Source organism: Mus caroli, unplaced genomic scaffold (genome assembly GCF_978045245.1).
Source record: "Mus caroli unplaced genomic scaffold, Mus_caroli_1 scaffold_16, whole genome shotgun sequence".
In the NCBI taxonomy this organism is placed as follows: domain Eukaryota; kingdom Metazoa; phylum Chordata; class Mammalia; order Rodentia; family Muridae; genus Mus; species Mus caroli.
In genome coordinates this window covers 30,634,405-30,651,462 of record NW_028227271.1, presented here as the reverse complement: position 1 = coordinate 30,651,462, position 17,058 = coordinate 30,634,405, and the positions used below count along the sequence as shown (strand labels likewise).

General features: G+C 39.2%; 1 protein-coding gene across 10 annotated transcripts in view; it reads right to left on the bottom strand.

Annotated features, from left to right (window-relative positions):
• The window catches only part of Ptk2 (protein tyrosine kinase 2), a 201,255-nt gene that overhangs the window by 102,403 nt on the left and 81,794 nt on the right, over positions 1-17,058 (bottom strand). For all 10 annotated transcript variants that reach the window (XM_085832008.1, XM_029470110.2, XM_029470112.2 and 7 more), the window contains 3 exons: positions 15,209-15,296; positions 10,481-10,560; positions 10,215-10,277 (listed from right to left, as the gene is read on the bottom strand). In XM_085832008.1, coding sequence (XP_085688134.1) covers positions 10,215-10,277; positions 10,481-10,560; positions 15,209-15,296 — 231 coding nt within the window. The remainder of the gene's footprint in view (positions 1-10,214; positions 10,278-10,480; positions 10,561-15,208; positions 15,297-17,058) is intronic.

The window sequence follows — 17,058 nt, the reverse complement described above, 5'->3', positions numbered from 1 at the left end:
GGTGTGCCTTACCAAAGTCCACCTTTCCTTGACTTTTATTAACTCATTCCCTAATCACATTTCTCCTTCTCAACATCACAGAATGGGAAAAGGAATAATACGTCAAGTGATTAGTCCTGGTTCAAAAACTAAATGTGTAGAAATGTCAGAAATCCCAACAATTTTGACAAGTTGGGCTATAAACTAGGGCCTGCTATTATTATTAAAAACCTTAGAACACTTAGTCAAGAAACACATTGAAAAAAACAAACAAACAGTTGGGCTTGTTTGAAATGTACCACTTTTGTGTGCTGAACTAGCAGTTTGTCCACTAGATGGCACTGTTTTCCAGGAAGATGAAATGTACATGAGAAGACATGAGATCAGGAAATCATGAAAATACAGAAAAGGACCAAGGACAAAATTTAAGTTCAAGTACTGTACAGGTGTCTTTCTGCAGAGGTACTAGGGGGTAAGCTAAGTAAATATGAAGTATCAACAAAAAGGAGTTGTTTCACAATCACTTTATAGTCAAAACCACAGAAATCATGTGGTTTGTATGGTTGACCTCCCATCCAATTAAATTCATTAATCTGAGCAGCAGCATCCGAATCAATTGACTCCTTGTTAAACCAACTTACCACATCCAAAAGTCACTTTCTTGGCTCTGGCCTGCTGTTTTCTGGTTTTACCTGACAAGGAACTGCTCCACAGTAATTTCACTTCATATCTCATGCCCAAACCCTAATTGTCCCATATGTAAATAAACATACATAAATAAACAGAACCATGGCTTTTAGTGTAACTCTCCTATATTAGTAAATACCAAAAGGTGTATATCCTGAATGCATTTAAATCCATCTGATTAAAAACAAAACAAACTCAAAGGACAATTTGAGAACACTGCCAAATTGCAATCCCCCAGGTCAGACACTAAGCTATTAGGCTCCTTCCTTGCTTCAGTGTTACTATGGAGGACATACACATAATAACAGGTCAATAATATCAGGTTAGAGCAGGATTGCTCAACACTGTAGCAAATGGCTATATGTAAATTAGCTAAATTAAAAGTTCTGTTCCTGGTTTTAGCAGCTGTCTCCAGTGCTCAAGAGTCTCACATGTGGAAAATACCTACTGACTGGATAGGGCAGAGCAGAACCAGAATGTTTCCACCACCCTCAGCACAGAGTGCCAAGGCACACAGCTGTGTTGGTGACCACAGAACATTCAGCACCTTCCTGCCCAGTGCACCTGAAGGCCCTCAATAAGGACAGAGATGGTAACAATAACACTGGGAATGAAGACAATTTCCATGGGGACAACCACATAAGCTCCAGAGTTCCTCAAATAGGGGAACAGGCACAGAAGGGTGTGGAGAGCTGGCCCACAGTACTGACCCAGCATCAAGACAGAGCCCATCTAACTGTCTTTACCTCAGAGCCTCTTCCTGAAAGCAATCTCAAGTTGCAAAAAGGATTCCTGTGGCATGCACTCTATGTTCAGATTATTTTGACTTAAGGTATAGGGTAACTTGTGCTCATCTGTTTTTTTCTGACAGATGCCTTCATTTTGGTTTTTCGTCTTTTAAAAGGTTTCTTGGTTTGTTTGTCTGCTTGTTTGTAAAGACACTGATTATGTGGCTAAGGCTAGTGTCTCATTCATGATCCTTCTTCCTAGGCCTTCCAAGAGCTGGAAAGATAGCTATGTGCCTGGCCTATAATTCCTCATGTAACATTCTCAAACAACTAACCTGTGATAGTATGAAAAGTTCTAAAACCTAACAATGCTTCAAGCCAACCAATTTAGCATTTGGGATCTACAGCCAGTGAGCCTTCCTGCAGAACTTTCTTAATGTCTGTTTACTCAGATTAAAATGTTTCTATTTTCCCTTTGCTCTGTCAATCTTGGAGCCTTTTCACCTCTGTTTGATTATCCTGTCTTTCAGCATGCTCTTGCTTGGAAAGTTGTACATGCCTTCCCTTCACTGACACCATATGGGTATCCAGAATGGAAGAGACAGAAAAGCAGTATAGGCAGGAGGACTCCTCTCCAGCTACATGTTTCTCCAGTGCTTTAGAATCTGTGGTGCTATTTGAAGTCTGAGACCTCATTCTGCATGTGTATGTTCAAGTCCACAAACCAAACCACACGGGCCTTTGTGACTTCTGATTAGACTACACCCAACTTACATGCTGAAGAGGAGCTAAGTGTGTAAGTGAAGAATCCTATGTCCATGTAAACTAATATGCTACAGAGGGAGAAAGAGACTCTCCTCAGTGGTGCAGCCACTGGGAAGTTGGCCATGGTCCTCCTGGAAGCAACTCCTTACCCACGTGTCTGTCATTATCCTCACTGGTTACATCCTCCTCCCCTCAAAAACAGCAAAGCGAGACATTAAGGTTCCAGGTGGTAGGATTCCACCCTCAGTAACACCACTTCAGAAGTCAGAATTTTAACAGTGCATTACCCTACCGCTTGGAGTGTGACTCTTATCTAAACCTGTGGCCTCCTGTGGCCTCATTTTCAGATTTACATGGAAGTCTCATCTAACTTCTATTAAGTCTGTCCATCAGGAATGTGAAGGAGTAGGTGAGGCTGCACCCTCACTGACAGAAGCCAGGCAGTGGTCGTGCATAACTTTGATCGCAGCACTGGAGAGGCAGAGGCAGAGGTAGAGGCAGGCAGAACTCTGGGGTTCAAGGCCAGCCTAATATACAGAGCTAGTTAAGGGACAGTCAGGGTAACACAAAGAAACCTTGTTTTGAAAAACCAACCACTCCTCTGAAAAAAAGAAAAAAGAAAAGGCACCCTAGGTCTGTCAAGCTTAGAATGACAAAAGGGAAAGTAATAAAATGTTTAGTTTATGGGAAGAAAAAGAAAAGCAAACAAACAAAGGTATCCAAATAGTGTGGGCCTATAGTTAGATATTCATTTTATTGTTTTAAACATGATCAAAATCTTGAGGGGTATTCTGTAAATTACCACACTTGAGTTTTCTTCTAGTAGTATCTGACTGCTACACTACTAAAAGTATATGGACTACTTAATGATTTTTTTTTCTTTTTAGAAGGAAAAACAAAGAGAGGCTCTTGAAGCTGTTAATAAACATGTAATATTCTGAATGTGAACATTTTTTCTGTACTGAAAAGTATACAAACTGTAAATGGCTCCATGCTACCCGCCGGCCCTTGAATGGGAGGGAGGGAGGCTTACTGGGTACTGTGCAAGCCAGGCATGGCGGATAGGAGTCACAAGTATCACCTTAGCTCACACTGCTCCTAGGGCACAGACCTGGCTCTGCAGTGTGCAGGATAGAAGATAAGAACAAGCAAGGTGTCTGTAAATATCTGTGAAGCACTGAGAAAATTAACTACTAATCTAGAAGTAAAAACAGAATAAATCTACTTTTCAAGAAATGAGGAAATTAAAAAAGATTCCAAAATGACAAAAAGAGTTTTGCCACCAAAAACTATACATAAAATAACGTCTAGGGTTGGATACAATGGCCTTGTAACCCCAGCATCTGGGAGATGGATGCAAGGGAGTAGTTCAGTGTCATTCTGGGATATATACCAAGTTCAATGTCAGCTTGAGACTAGCTCAAAAAGTCAAAACCAACAAACAAATTAACATTCTTATAAGCAACCTACTTCATGAAAACAGAAGACAGGAATGATGGTAAATATCTATAATTCGGACTTCTTGGAAACTGAAGCATCCCAAGTTCAAGGACAGCCTGGACTCTGGGCAAGTGAAACCCTAAGAAACACAGATGAGCAGGAAGGCAGGCAGGCAGTCGCGTGCACACACACACACACACACACACACACACACACACCAGTAATGTCTCCAAACAGATTGAGATACTGCAAAGATGGTTTGGTTGATAAAGTTAATATAACATGCAGGTCTGCAGGATGCCCTGGCTGGCTGTATACATTCAGTTCTATGGGAACCTCTAGTGAAATTTATAGTTGAAGCTATGTATATTGAGAGATGAATAAACCTAACATTTGGACACTGAACTGGGAACTAAGGGAGGCAGAAGTGGTAACATTCCTTGGATCTCCTCAAAAGTAATCGCTGCAATTTTCAGAAATGAAGCCCGTGTAACACAAGTCACCTCATCATCTAAGATTAATTGGGGGCCTAAGTGGAAGTCAAGAGTAGCAGAAGACTTAAGACAACCCTGGTATGACAAGATTAGTATCAAGTACAAAACATAAGACAGTTATGCAAAAGAAAAAGGGGGGAAATAAAACTCAACACGTAATATGGACACAGAGTTACTGAGAATGAAGGAAAAGATGATAGCACAGAGCCTAGACTTGCAGAGGGAATGGCAAACAGTAGCACAAACACCAAAGCTATGGGCCAGCAGAAAAGATTACTACTACAGTATAATAGCATGTTGGCAATCCTTTAATGCCAGCATTCTGCAGACAGAGGTGGGTGGATCTCTGTTGAGTTCCTGGATAGTCAAGGCTATACAATGAGATCCTGGGAGGTCTCAGGGGAAATACACTGATAGGAAAATTAGAGAAATAACGGCATACATTTTCCAATGAAAACACAAACCTACAGAGAGAAACCCTGTCAAAGAAGGAAGAAGAAGGAGAAGGAGGAAGAAGGAAGAAGAAGGAAGAAGGAAGAAGGAAGAAGAAGAAGGAAGAAGAAGGAAGAAGGAAGAAGAAGGAAGAAGGAAGAAGAAGGAAGAAGAAGGAGGAGGAGGAGGAGGAGGAAGAGGAGGAAGAAGGACGAAGGAAGAAGAAGAAGGAAGAAGAAGGAAGAAGGAAGAAGAAGGAAGAAGAAGGAAGAAGAAGGAAGAAGGAAGAAGAAGGAAGAAGAAGGAAGAAGAAGGAGGAGGAGGAGGAGGAGGAAGAAGAAGGAAGAAGGAAGAAGAAGAAGGAAGAAGAAGGAAGAAGGAAGAAGGAAGAAGGAAGAAGAAGGAAGAAGAAGAAGGAGGAGGAGGAGGAGGAGGAGGAGGAGGAAGAGGAGGAAGAAAGAAGCAGCAGCAGCAGCAGCAGCAGCATGCTCTGTCCCAAAGTTCTAGAACATAAAAAATGAAGAGAACATAAGCACTTGCTGGAGTGCACACACATCATTTATTAAGTTAAAAGATCTGAAAACTGGAGTTAAGGAATCTAGCTGGTTGGATAATATTTATAGGAGATACAGATAAAAATTTTTGAGAGAAAATTTGCAAGAAATAAATGGAAAATACAAACCAGGGCTGAGGATATGGCTCAGCCATTAAAAGCAATAGCTAATCTTGCAAAGGACTCAGGTTTTAGTCTCAGCATGCACATAAAGACTCTCAATCATCTGTTAAGTGGCGTTTCAGAGGATCTGACACCCTCTTTTGATTTCTTCAAGAACCAAGCATGTACAGGGTGTGTATACATCCATGCAGGCAAAACATTCATGTGCATAAAATCTAAAACAGAAAATAGACTAAGACAGAAAAATCAAAATTAAAAAATTATTAGACATAGAGATCACTGAACAGAATTTAACAAAAACACACACATACACACACACATTCTGTTTGTATGATTGAACAAGGAGCTTCTAAACAGAAAGCAAACATTAACGACACATGAATGTAAATCAGCATGGCCACCATGACAAGCTGTCTATTTTACTGTGCTTCTTTTAATGTTCTGTAAAGTGCTGACATCCAGGACATGCAGGTAAGAAGGCTGACTAGAAAGTCAGTGCATAAGTGCACATGCAAGTGTGTGCGTAGGTACTGTGCATGGACCCCAGGCCTAAGAAAGGGTTAGGCTCTACCTCTCTGAGGCAAAAAGGAACTTTTTAAGCCAGGCTGAAAAAGTTATAAAAGTTGATGAAGCAAATAGAACATCATGTTAAGTAGAGATTGTATGGAGACACACGAGCCAGTTACTTTTCAATTCTCTTCATTTTTTTGTGTATTTCACGCATTTACATAGTGTGTGCGGGGTGTCTTAAATCATCTATTAAGACACAGTCACCACATCAAAGGTAATTCTCAGACTGTGCTCTGACCAGACACCTCAAGAATAGCAATGAACCTTTAAAAACAAAAACAAAAACAAAAAAACCACAAAATCACCAGACCTCAGGGCATACACCTGTAACCTCAATACTGAGGAGACTAAGTCACTCTGAGTCACACAGTGAGACTTTTTTTTCCCAAAAAACCAAACATAAATACAAAGTAAGGCAAGATACACATTAAAAAGGTAGGAACAGAAATCTACTTATTGGTTTCATGTTTTTCTTTGAATTTTTTTGTATGTGTGGTGTTTTGTGTACATATATTTCTATGCATCATATATGTATCTGGTATCCTCAGAGGACAGTAAGTGTCAGATCACTTGGTACTAGAGTAACAGGTGATAGTGAACTACTATGTGGGTGGGTACTGGGAAGTGACCTCAGGTCCTCAGAAGGGCAGCAAGTACTCTTAACCACCAAGCCATTTCTCCAGTTCCAATTTCAAAGGTTTTAAAAGAAACACTTGCTGGGCAATGGTAGTAAGCCTTTAATACCAGCACTTGAGAGACAGAGGCAGGAGGATCTCTTTGAATTCAAAGCCAGCCTGGGCTACAGGGTAAGTTCCCAGGACAAACAGAGAAATCTTGTCTCAAATATAAATTTTTTTTCTTTAAAGATTTATTTTTTATTTATGTATCTGTGTAGGTGTCTGCCTGAGTGTTATGTTACATGTGGGTGCTCATGGAAACCATTAGAGGTGCAAGGTACACTGGAGTTATAAGTGACTGTGGGACCCTCCACCACTTGGTTTTAATTTTTATACACACTTAACATTTAAGTTAAGGAAGTGGTCATTTAGGAAGGGGGTGGGGGAAGGAAGAAGACATAAGAAGAGAAGAACAGGCTATAAAAGAAGAACAGGTTTATATACTCAGGGTGGATGTAGACGTCTTCAGAGAGGATGATAAAGCTGGATAAAATGGCAGAATCTACACCTAAGCTTATCTCATTTACAATGGATGCATGCTGCACCCATATTAAATCCTGACTGCAGTCTCCCCTCTTTCCTTTCTCCTAGTCTCTCCCTGCCATCTCCCTTCTCCCCTAGATCTATTCCTCCATTTCCCTTCAGAAAATAACAGGCCTCCCAGGGATATTAAACTCATATGGAGCATCTTGTAATCATATTAAGGCTGGACAAGGCAACCAAGTAGGAGGGAAAGAGTCCCAAAAAGCAGGCAAAAGAATCAGAGACAACCCCTGCTCCCACTGTTAGGTATCCCACAAGAACACAAAGCTAAACTAAACAACCATAACATGTATGCAAAGGACCTAGCTCAGACCCATACAGGCTCCCTGGTTGTTGGTTCAGTCTGTTAAGCTCCTATGAGCCCTGGTTAGTTGATTCTGTGGGGCATTTTCTGTGGTGTCCTTGAACCCACTAGCTCCTCCAAAGGATTAAGTTCTGTATTAAGACTGAGAAAATATGGGCTGGTGAGATGGCTCAGCAGGTAAGAGCACTGACTGCTCTTCAAAAAGGGTCTGAGCTCAAATCCCAGCAACCACATGGTGGCTCACAACCACTCGTAATGAGATCTGATGCCCTCTTCTGGTGAGTCTGAAGACAGCTACGGTGTACTTATGTATAATAATAAATAAATCTTTGGAGTGGAGCAAGCAGAGACTGAGTGAGGGGGGTTGACAGGAGCGAGCAGAGGTCCTAAAAATTTAATTCCCAACTACCTCATGAAGGCTCATGACCATCTGTTCAGCTACAGTGTACCCGTATACATTAAATAAATAAATAAATAAATAAATAAATAAATAAATAAATCTTTAAAAAAAAAAGACTGAGAAAATATGGGATATGAATCCTGCCCCACTTAACAATGCAACTAAAATGTTCTCTAGCTAGAGAACATTTTATTACCTTTGAAAACAACCTAAAACCCATTCAAAAGCACTCCAAATTAACCCAACTGGTAACGCCTATACTCTGTTAGTCATTTTGGCCAATGTTCTTTGGAAGAGCTCTACAGTTTGGTTTCATGCTGACTGATCATCTCTCCTCTTCACAGTATTGATTACAGTCAATTCACAGTTCTGGGATCATGAAACTCAATCCTCTGGTAATACCAACAGGCAGGTACCAGCATGACCACTACTGTATACCACAAAAGGCTTCTCATCAAGTAGCAAGAGAAAAGCTAGGCCTGGAGCCAGGGGCTCTGCACATGCAACCACTCAGCTATCACCAATCCTTTGAAGTGGTAAGTGACATCATACAAATGACTCAACTGCAGAGTTACTGTGGCAAAAGTGCAAAAACTTGGGTATTTTAAGTGAAGCACATACAAAAGAGCCAAGCAAAGTTATAGTCACAGAATATAAGATCGTTTCTTGCAGTAGCCGCCATGTTTACCTGTGCCATCACTACATATATATACATATACAAACTGAGCGCTACAGACTGTATCACTCAGGGGCTCAGCCATGTCTCCTAAGCAGGATCTGATTTACATGTCTGCTCTGACTCTTCCTCTCTTGTCCAGTAGTAAAAACCACAGCTCTGACCTTTGTAAAGGAATCTCACAGTCCATTTTTCTGATTTTTCACAAAAAAGAACCCACACCTGAATTTTGAAGGTGCTAGTTAAGACCCCAATCCTTTCTCTTCTGCTAATTTGTTCTCTGCTGCCTGATTTTTGTAATTTCTAGAAACCAGATTTACATCAACAGTACTGCAAAACTTGCCTCATTTCCAACTTAGAAACTGGAACCTAAAACTTTCTCCAAATACTTCATCAATCCCAGTATACCTGCAATCCCAGTACTTGGGACTGAAGGCAATAGGATCTAATGTTCAAAGCCAGCAGGCTAACTGAAAACCTGTCTCATACAACCACCACCACCAAAAACAAGACAAAACAAAAACAAAAACAAAAACAAAAAACAAAAAACAAAGCAACCTTTAATAACTTCTTAGGTTCTAGCAATCTGAATTTTAAGTAATAAGGAGTCTTTTAAGGCTGAAGAATATATCTATTTTAAATTAAAAACAAAACAACAACCACAAAAACAAACAGTGACTGCTAAACTGAAACTAAGGAAGGACAGTAAAAATTCTACTGAAAATTACTTCTTTTATACTCGTCTCATCAATTAGTGGATACAATGCATGTGTCACACTTTCATAGACATATTTATTATCTGCTAGGCATATACTGTCATGAACCAAATGCAAGATGTCTTAAACTCAGAGAGCAGAAGCTGCATTAGCTCTGGGCAGTGTTAAACATGACGGACAGACTGGACCAGCAGAGGCTTACCAATAGCCAAAATGACTCTAAAGTACCTATTACTAACAGTAACTTTTCCAAAATACTTTTACTTTTCTTTTTCTGTGACTATATCTGCAGTACAAGCTCCTATTTTCAGCATGGGGGAATGTGATACTATCATACTATAAAAGTATTTGTACTGACCTAGAAAGTCTAAATAAAATCTAAAACCATTTATAGTCTTCATTTACAACAGATGAGCTCTGAGCAAACTTTGATGTTATGTTAGCACATCTCTCAAAATACTACAAAAACTTCAATAACAATACAGATGGAAACTATAGTGGTAAATAACAGTAAAATGGAGCTTCACTCAGAAATGATAAATATTAACTATCTGGTTCAATTAATTATCAACAAGATGAAATACAGAACATTTATCAAGATACTTTTATTGAGGTCCAATTTCCCTTACACACGTTTAAAACAATGAAACACAACAGGTAAATATGCAAACTAGTATCATTACTAGAAATTGTCTCATGCTCTACATTCTCTAATACATGAGTAGCAAATAACTCTCATTTCTCCATTTGTTAAAAGAATCCTTCATTTATCTGCAGAAAAAATGAATAATTAACCAATATATGGGTAACTCTGAATTTCAATGTAAAACAGAAGCGAAGTATCATGTCAGTGAAATTTAATGTATACTTTTTAAAAACCAAATCCATTTGTGTAGTATAAATGTATTTATGTTGTTAGGTGACACACATAATTAGCTGTAAGACATTTAACATTACATTTAAATGTTTGTGAATAAGATTAAGGCCATCAGTACTTTTTTTTAGAAGCTTTTTCTCCTCCAAATAAAACCTGAGAAGACCATTACGTCAGGCAACCTCTAAGTAGAGATGAGCTGGAGGAAGTTAACTCAGAGTCTGCATGGGCAGCCCGCACGTGCAGTACTTACTCTAACACTTCATAGTTGGACTTCTTCTCTAGGGCATTACCCCTCATCTCCCAATAGGATCGCCTGAAAACAGGAAACACATACACTGACGTGTGTATAAAAGTAATCTTTAGGCTGTTACAGGAGAGACAACTAGGAAAGGCAGATCTAATAGTAAGTAATGTGGAATATCTCACAGTTTAATCATGATTTTACTTATAATTTCATAAGGAAGAAAATACATAAAAATTAAACAGACACAGAAACTCTGTAGCATTACTACCTACCTAATTTCCAAACAACCCAACTTCAAAGCTATTTCTTGGTCTACTTGATCAGCTATTTCTAGCATGTAGTCACTCTTCACCTGAAATAAAGGAATAGAAGACAGGAATGTTTGTAATATGATCAATCCCTAAATATTTGCTGAATGCTTTTTACATATTTGTCCACATTTTATCAATAATTATACTGAATTTTGGACACAAAATAAGTACCACCAGGAAACAACTTAAACTATAAGTCTTTTGACACATGCATGTTCCACAGAAGTGCGCGGATCAGAAACGTTTTGTGGCGCTGGTTCTCTCCTTCCACCTTACCTGGGTTCCAGCAATGAAATTCAGGTTGCCAGGCTTCAGTAGCAAGCATCATTACTGCACCTTTTACCAACGTAGGAGGGCTTGTACAGTCTAAGACTGCTCAACTTGTGTGTGGCTTTGAAGCCACAACAATACTCTGCTGCTTCATGGTCTCCCCCCTCAGCCCAAAGCAGAAATGAGCAGCATTTCTACTAAACTGCAGGACAATTTTTCTCTGAGTAATAAATCCAGTTCCCAGAGCATTTGGGGGCCTCAGAGCAAAAGCCACAAAAAATTCATGTTCTTCAAAATTCAATGTGCAACCTCACAGTCCCCACCTAACTGTCCACTCTGTTATAAATCTGCAAAGGAACACCCCTGAAGTCTAACATAAAGCAACAGTGGTGACAACTCTGGCAATAAACATGTTCAATTAAAAACAGATGGGGCCGGATTTAGTGGTGCAATCCTGCCATTCCACAGTGAGTCTTTGTTTCAAACACACAAAAAGCAGGCCACTAAGATGGCTGAGCAAATAAAAGGGCTTGCTGCACAGACCTGATTACTTGAGCTTGATCCCAGGAACCCAGAATGGAGAAGAAAAAGGGATCCTGAAAGTTGTACTCTGACTTCCAGATGCACACTGTGGCAAATGATGCCCCGGTCATTCATATATACATATATATATATATATATATATATATATATATATATATATATATCACATACATGCAAATAATAAGAAATTTACACACACACTCACACTAATGAACGACACCAGTTTGTGTGAATACCTGTCAGCATGAACACATCTGCAAAGCTGAAACATTCACAATTTCCTCACAGAATTGAATTAAAAGACAAAAATCTGCAGTTGATATTGAAAACAAGGGCATGTACTCTGAACCTAGAGTGGAACAATGTCTGCCTTCCCTTGCACCACACCTCTATTACCAAAATCTACACGCAGTTACAGTATGAGCAACATCAACACAAATGCTTGCCAAAATTGGTTTCTTGTCTTGCTATACACATACCTTCTTATTGTCTTCAATTTTGTTTCTTGGTCTTCAAAGTCTAAAATATTCACTTTCAGGCTCTTTGCAGGAGAAGTATGTTGACTACTGCCCAAGAAAAACTTCCAAATTTTCAACTATTATCTCCTAGGCTACCCGCTGCTAGTTCAAGGATTTTGATCCCGTTTGTCACACAGCCTTCATTAAGATCTTTCCTTGCAAAACCCCGAAGACCAGTGTCTGACACTGCTTATCTACTTAATTGCTTGGAGAAAACAACCTGTATTGAGCACAAATGCCCTTTATCTACACTCACTGCTGAGCAGCTGGTATAAAACAGTATGTTTCACTTAAACTTAGGACTCCCATACAGACTTCCTATTTTCTTAGAAGGAGGAAGGTCTTATTGTCTTTCAATCACCCGGGGTAGGATTCAGGGCAGGTACCACTGTGGACTTTCAATACCATATTGATGATAAACAGAGCATTAACCAACTGTCCAGAAGGTCAATAACTGCAATGTCTAAACACTCTTCAGAGATAAGAAAATCAATAAAGTGTTCTAAGCCACTCATTAAAGCCAAGTATTTATTTAGTTGCAAAAAAGAGACAATGATAACAATCTTCAGGGAAAACGCTCTCACATATAAACATTTTACTCTAAAATTATACAAGGCATTTCTTCATAACAGTTGGTTCATAGGCTAAAACTTATAGTCTGAAAACACCTGTATTCTTTCGATAGCTGAATGGACTCTCTGCGCACTATTTTTCTACTGCTACCCCATTAGTGTCACAGCACTGCGTGCTTGTCTTCTGCTCCAGCATTCTCTGTAACCACTAAGCTCAGTCACATCCTGAGGGTGTGCTGTAAGACTCAGGGCTCCTCACCTTCACTGTCCATTTCCCTTATTAATCATTTTAAAACTGTGACTCTCCCATTAGTTCCAGAAGAACTGTTTTCATTCGTGAAATAAACCAGATCGATCAAGCATTTCAGCATATATACCTATATAGCCAAATATCACACTACATTCCAGTCAATAAAATGACTGCAAAAACTGTATTTGTTCCTTAAGACCTGTCTGATGATGTAGCCATCTTAGTTTGTGCAAGGACCCTGTGCTATCTGCACAATGACAAAACTTCCCAAAAATGCATTTCTCAGAATATATCCCCATTGGTAGACTATACCATACTTCAAATATATAAATAAACACACACACACACACACCTATTCATTCTTATACTGAACTAATTTGTTAAAATGCTTCATTCAGTCTGGACACCAGCATCCTCATAATCCCATCTTACTGCCTCAGAGAAAGCCTAAAAGTTACGATGATTATAGAAGAATCACTGTCTAAGGAGAATCTACTAGCAGTCAGGTTCTAGGGCTAATGTTTTATATAAATCACTTCTCATCAATGTAATTATTCAGGGCAAGCTTTAATAGTCCTACTTTATACACAAAACTCAAAAGATAATTTACAAAGGGTCTCAAAAACAAATTTTAAAGAGACAGGCTTATAACCCAGAATTATAAATTTCCAAAACTCAGACTTTGATTGCACTTTCATTTTCTTATGCACCCGAGACTCTGGGCAAGCACTGACCCTAACAATCCACATAGGAAAGAGGGTGACTATAATACTTGTCACCTTTATTTTTCTTAAAACATTATGTAGTCATAAAAGCAGGCAAAAACATAACAAGATAGTTCCCTGTACTTTCTAAAGGTATGTTATATGATTTAACAATTTGTTTTAAATAAAAGGGGGGCGTGAATAAGTGAATTGCAGACACGTGCGACAAGACTGGAAAGGTCCTAGAAACACAGAGATGATATATCTTCTTAGAGCATCAGTTCACATCTGCTGTGTGGTTAGTAGACATGAATGTGTGGTCTTCAGTGGCCTGATATTCTCCAGTCACAACATTCAAAATGAATAGCAAGCACATGTCAAAACCATCTAAACTCTCAGATATCAGACATGGCATTACAGATTTTGGAGTTTTCCCTGCTAGGTGACCATCTTGCTTTGGTCTAGTATTTCATCATTATGCCTCCCTTTCGGACTGGTAGTGCATATTCTGTGCCATTGTTATGCTGGAAGTATGTAATTTATGATTTTACAGGGAGTTACTTTGAGTCTTAGAAGAGACTTTGGACTTTGAGCATTTAAAATGTGTTGACACTGATGACTACGGGGACTTACAAAGTTAACCTAAACATATTATGCTATCGGGCCAGGGAGTGGAATTTGATAGTCTGAATGAGAATGGCCTCTACTGACTCATTATGTTTGAATTCTTGACTCCCCAGTTTGTGGAATTGCTTGGGGAAGATTTGAAAGTGTGGCCTTGTTGGAGTAGGTGTGTCACTGGGGATGGGCTTTAAGGTTTCAAAAGCCCACACCAGTCCCAATTAGCTTTCTCGGACTTGTGCTTGTAGATTAAGATATAAGTTCCCAGATTCTGCCCCAGTGTAATGCTACCTGCTTGTTACCATGCTACCCACTATGATTGTCATGGTCATGGAGTCATCCTCAGAAACTGTGAGCCTCAAATAAAGTCTTTCCTCTAGACCTTGGTCATGGTGTCTTAATGACAGTAAAAGAAAAGTCACTAAGACATGCCACAAGTAATTGCCTTTGGCTTCCCTTTTTTTTCCCCCAAAAGAAGTCTCACACTCTCATTTTTGCTTTATTATGAAACTTAGCATCAAAAATTATCCAAGTTCACTGACAGGACTTTCTTTTTTTTTTTTTTAGATTTATTAATTGATTATATGTAAGTTCACTGTAGCTGTCTTCAGACACACCAGAAGAGGGAGTCAGATCTTGTTACAGATGGTTGTGAGCCACCATGTAGTTGCTGGGATTTGAACTCCGGACCTTCGGAAGAGCAGTCGGGTGCTCTTACCCACTGAACCATCTCACCAGCCCCCGTGACAGGACTTTCTACATGAAAAAGCTACTGATGTCATGATCAAGTGTGATCAGAGAACAGTGGTCATGGCCAACTGTCCACATACAGTAGAAGCATTTTGGTGGTGGTGGTGGTGGTGGTTTGTTTTATTTTTCAAGACAGAGTCTCTATGTAGTACTTGCTGACATGAGCAAAATGGACAAAAGTCAAACAGGCTGGCCTTGAACTCACAGAAATCTGCCTGCCTCTGCCTCCTGAGTTCTGAGACTAAAAGCATGCCTGGCCAGAACAAATATCATTTAAGCCTTGCCTAAGCATAAAACAAAACAAAACAAAACCAACTTCTCATGAGTTAACACTCTTAACACTGGACTACTCTACATTGATAGTCTCTTCAATACAAGGTTTAATATTACTCTAAAAAAATAAATAAATAAAAATGATTCAAAGAAACAAAACAGCATATATAGAAGAAAGTGTTTTATACCTGTTGATAGAAGAAATTCAATGTTGGCTTATCTTCAGTAAACTGGTTTAGAAATCCTTTTGGCAAGTAACGAATTCTCAACTCATATCTAAAGAACAAATCACAAAATACAATGATTAGAAAGAAATCATTTTCTCAATTTACAGTCTACAGCTACCTTCTGCTGGAGAGCTACATAAGGACACTAGAAGAAGGAAGATCCTCTCTTTCCCGGCTTGCACTCATTTGCCAGCACAAAGGAGGTTCCAACTCCAGAAGACCAGCTGAAACAACTAGCTGAGCAACTACTAGATTCTTGGACTTCCCATTCACAGCTGACCATTGTTGGGGTAGTTGGACTACAGACTATAAGTCATTACAATAAATTCCCTCAATATAAAGAGACATTCCATAAGTTCTGTGACTCTAGAGAACCCTGACTAATACAAAATAGTAAAGAACATCTTGACCTGCCAGTAGTGGTGGCACACACCTTTAATCCCAGCACTCAAGCCGAGGCAGGTGGGTTTCTGTGAATTCAAGGCCAGCCTATCTGACAGAGCAAGCTCTATGTCAGCAAGGGATACACAGAAAGATTCTGTCCCAAATAACCAAAACAAACAAAACAAAAAGACATCTCTTTTTTTAAGGTTTATTTATTATATGTAAGTACACTGTAGCTGTCTTCACACACTCCAGAAGAGGGAGTCAGATCTTGTTATGGATGGTTGTGAGCCACCATGTGGTTGCTGGGATTTGAACTCAGGACCTTCGGAAGAGCAGTCGGTGCTCTTACTCACTGAACCATCTCACCAGTCCCCAAGACATCTTGACTATACAAGTTTTAAAAGACAAATACAATCATGACAAAAATAGTAGACAAACTCAAAAACAAAACAAAACAAAACAAAACAACAACCTAGATGGTGTTCTCCAGAAGTTTCAGTCAGACACAGTATGGGCAGACTTAGAACACTAAACTGGCACTGTGGTATTTCCTCCTAGATCATACGTTAGTAACAAGAGAAATGTAAGAAAAACACATATCCCAACATGAAGTATCAATGAAGACATTACAATCTGAAATGCAGAATCGGGTAGGATGTTTCAGAAAAACAAAAACTAGTTAAATACATTAACATGTTATTTCCAAGCAGACAAATGCAAACAGTATTGGGATAGCATAAAAAGAAGCTTATGTAGGGTCCCACAACACATTCACTTCCCATTACTTTTTCTTGTCTGTTTATACTGATGTAGGGTCTTGCTATGAAATCCTGGTGAGCCAGAAAGTCACTAGATAGCCCAGGCTGTTCATAAACACAGAGCAATCCTCCTGCCTTAGCCTCCCATATTCTGTGATTAAAGGCATGTACCATCCTGTCTGGCCACAAAACTACACACATTCATTCCAAAAGGAATGGAGATATTAACCAAGCCCTGAAGGGCAAAGACTAATCTGAACAGAATTTTTAAAAGAGAAAAAAAAAAAAGCATCATAAAAATATTTACCCTTCTCATCCAGTGTAGTGGCACATAGCTTTAATTCCAATACTTGGGAAGAAGCGACTGTGGTACTCTGTAAATTCTAGGCTGATCTACATAGTGAATTCCAGGCAAGCCAAGACTAAAATAAATAAGTTACTCTTCTCATGATACATGAGAACAAGTTAACAGTCAGTACTGAAGACACACTTAAATTATCCTCTGATTGATGGGGAAAATTCAGAATCAAAACCAACATATTAACTGACAATGCAAATGCTATAAAAATCATGAAACACTGCCAAGCAAAACTTAGATGGTGGGGCTAAAGAGATGGCTTAGAGGTTAAGAGCACTGACTGCTCTTCTGAAAGTCCTGAGTTCAAT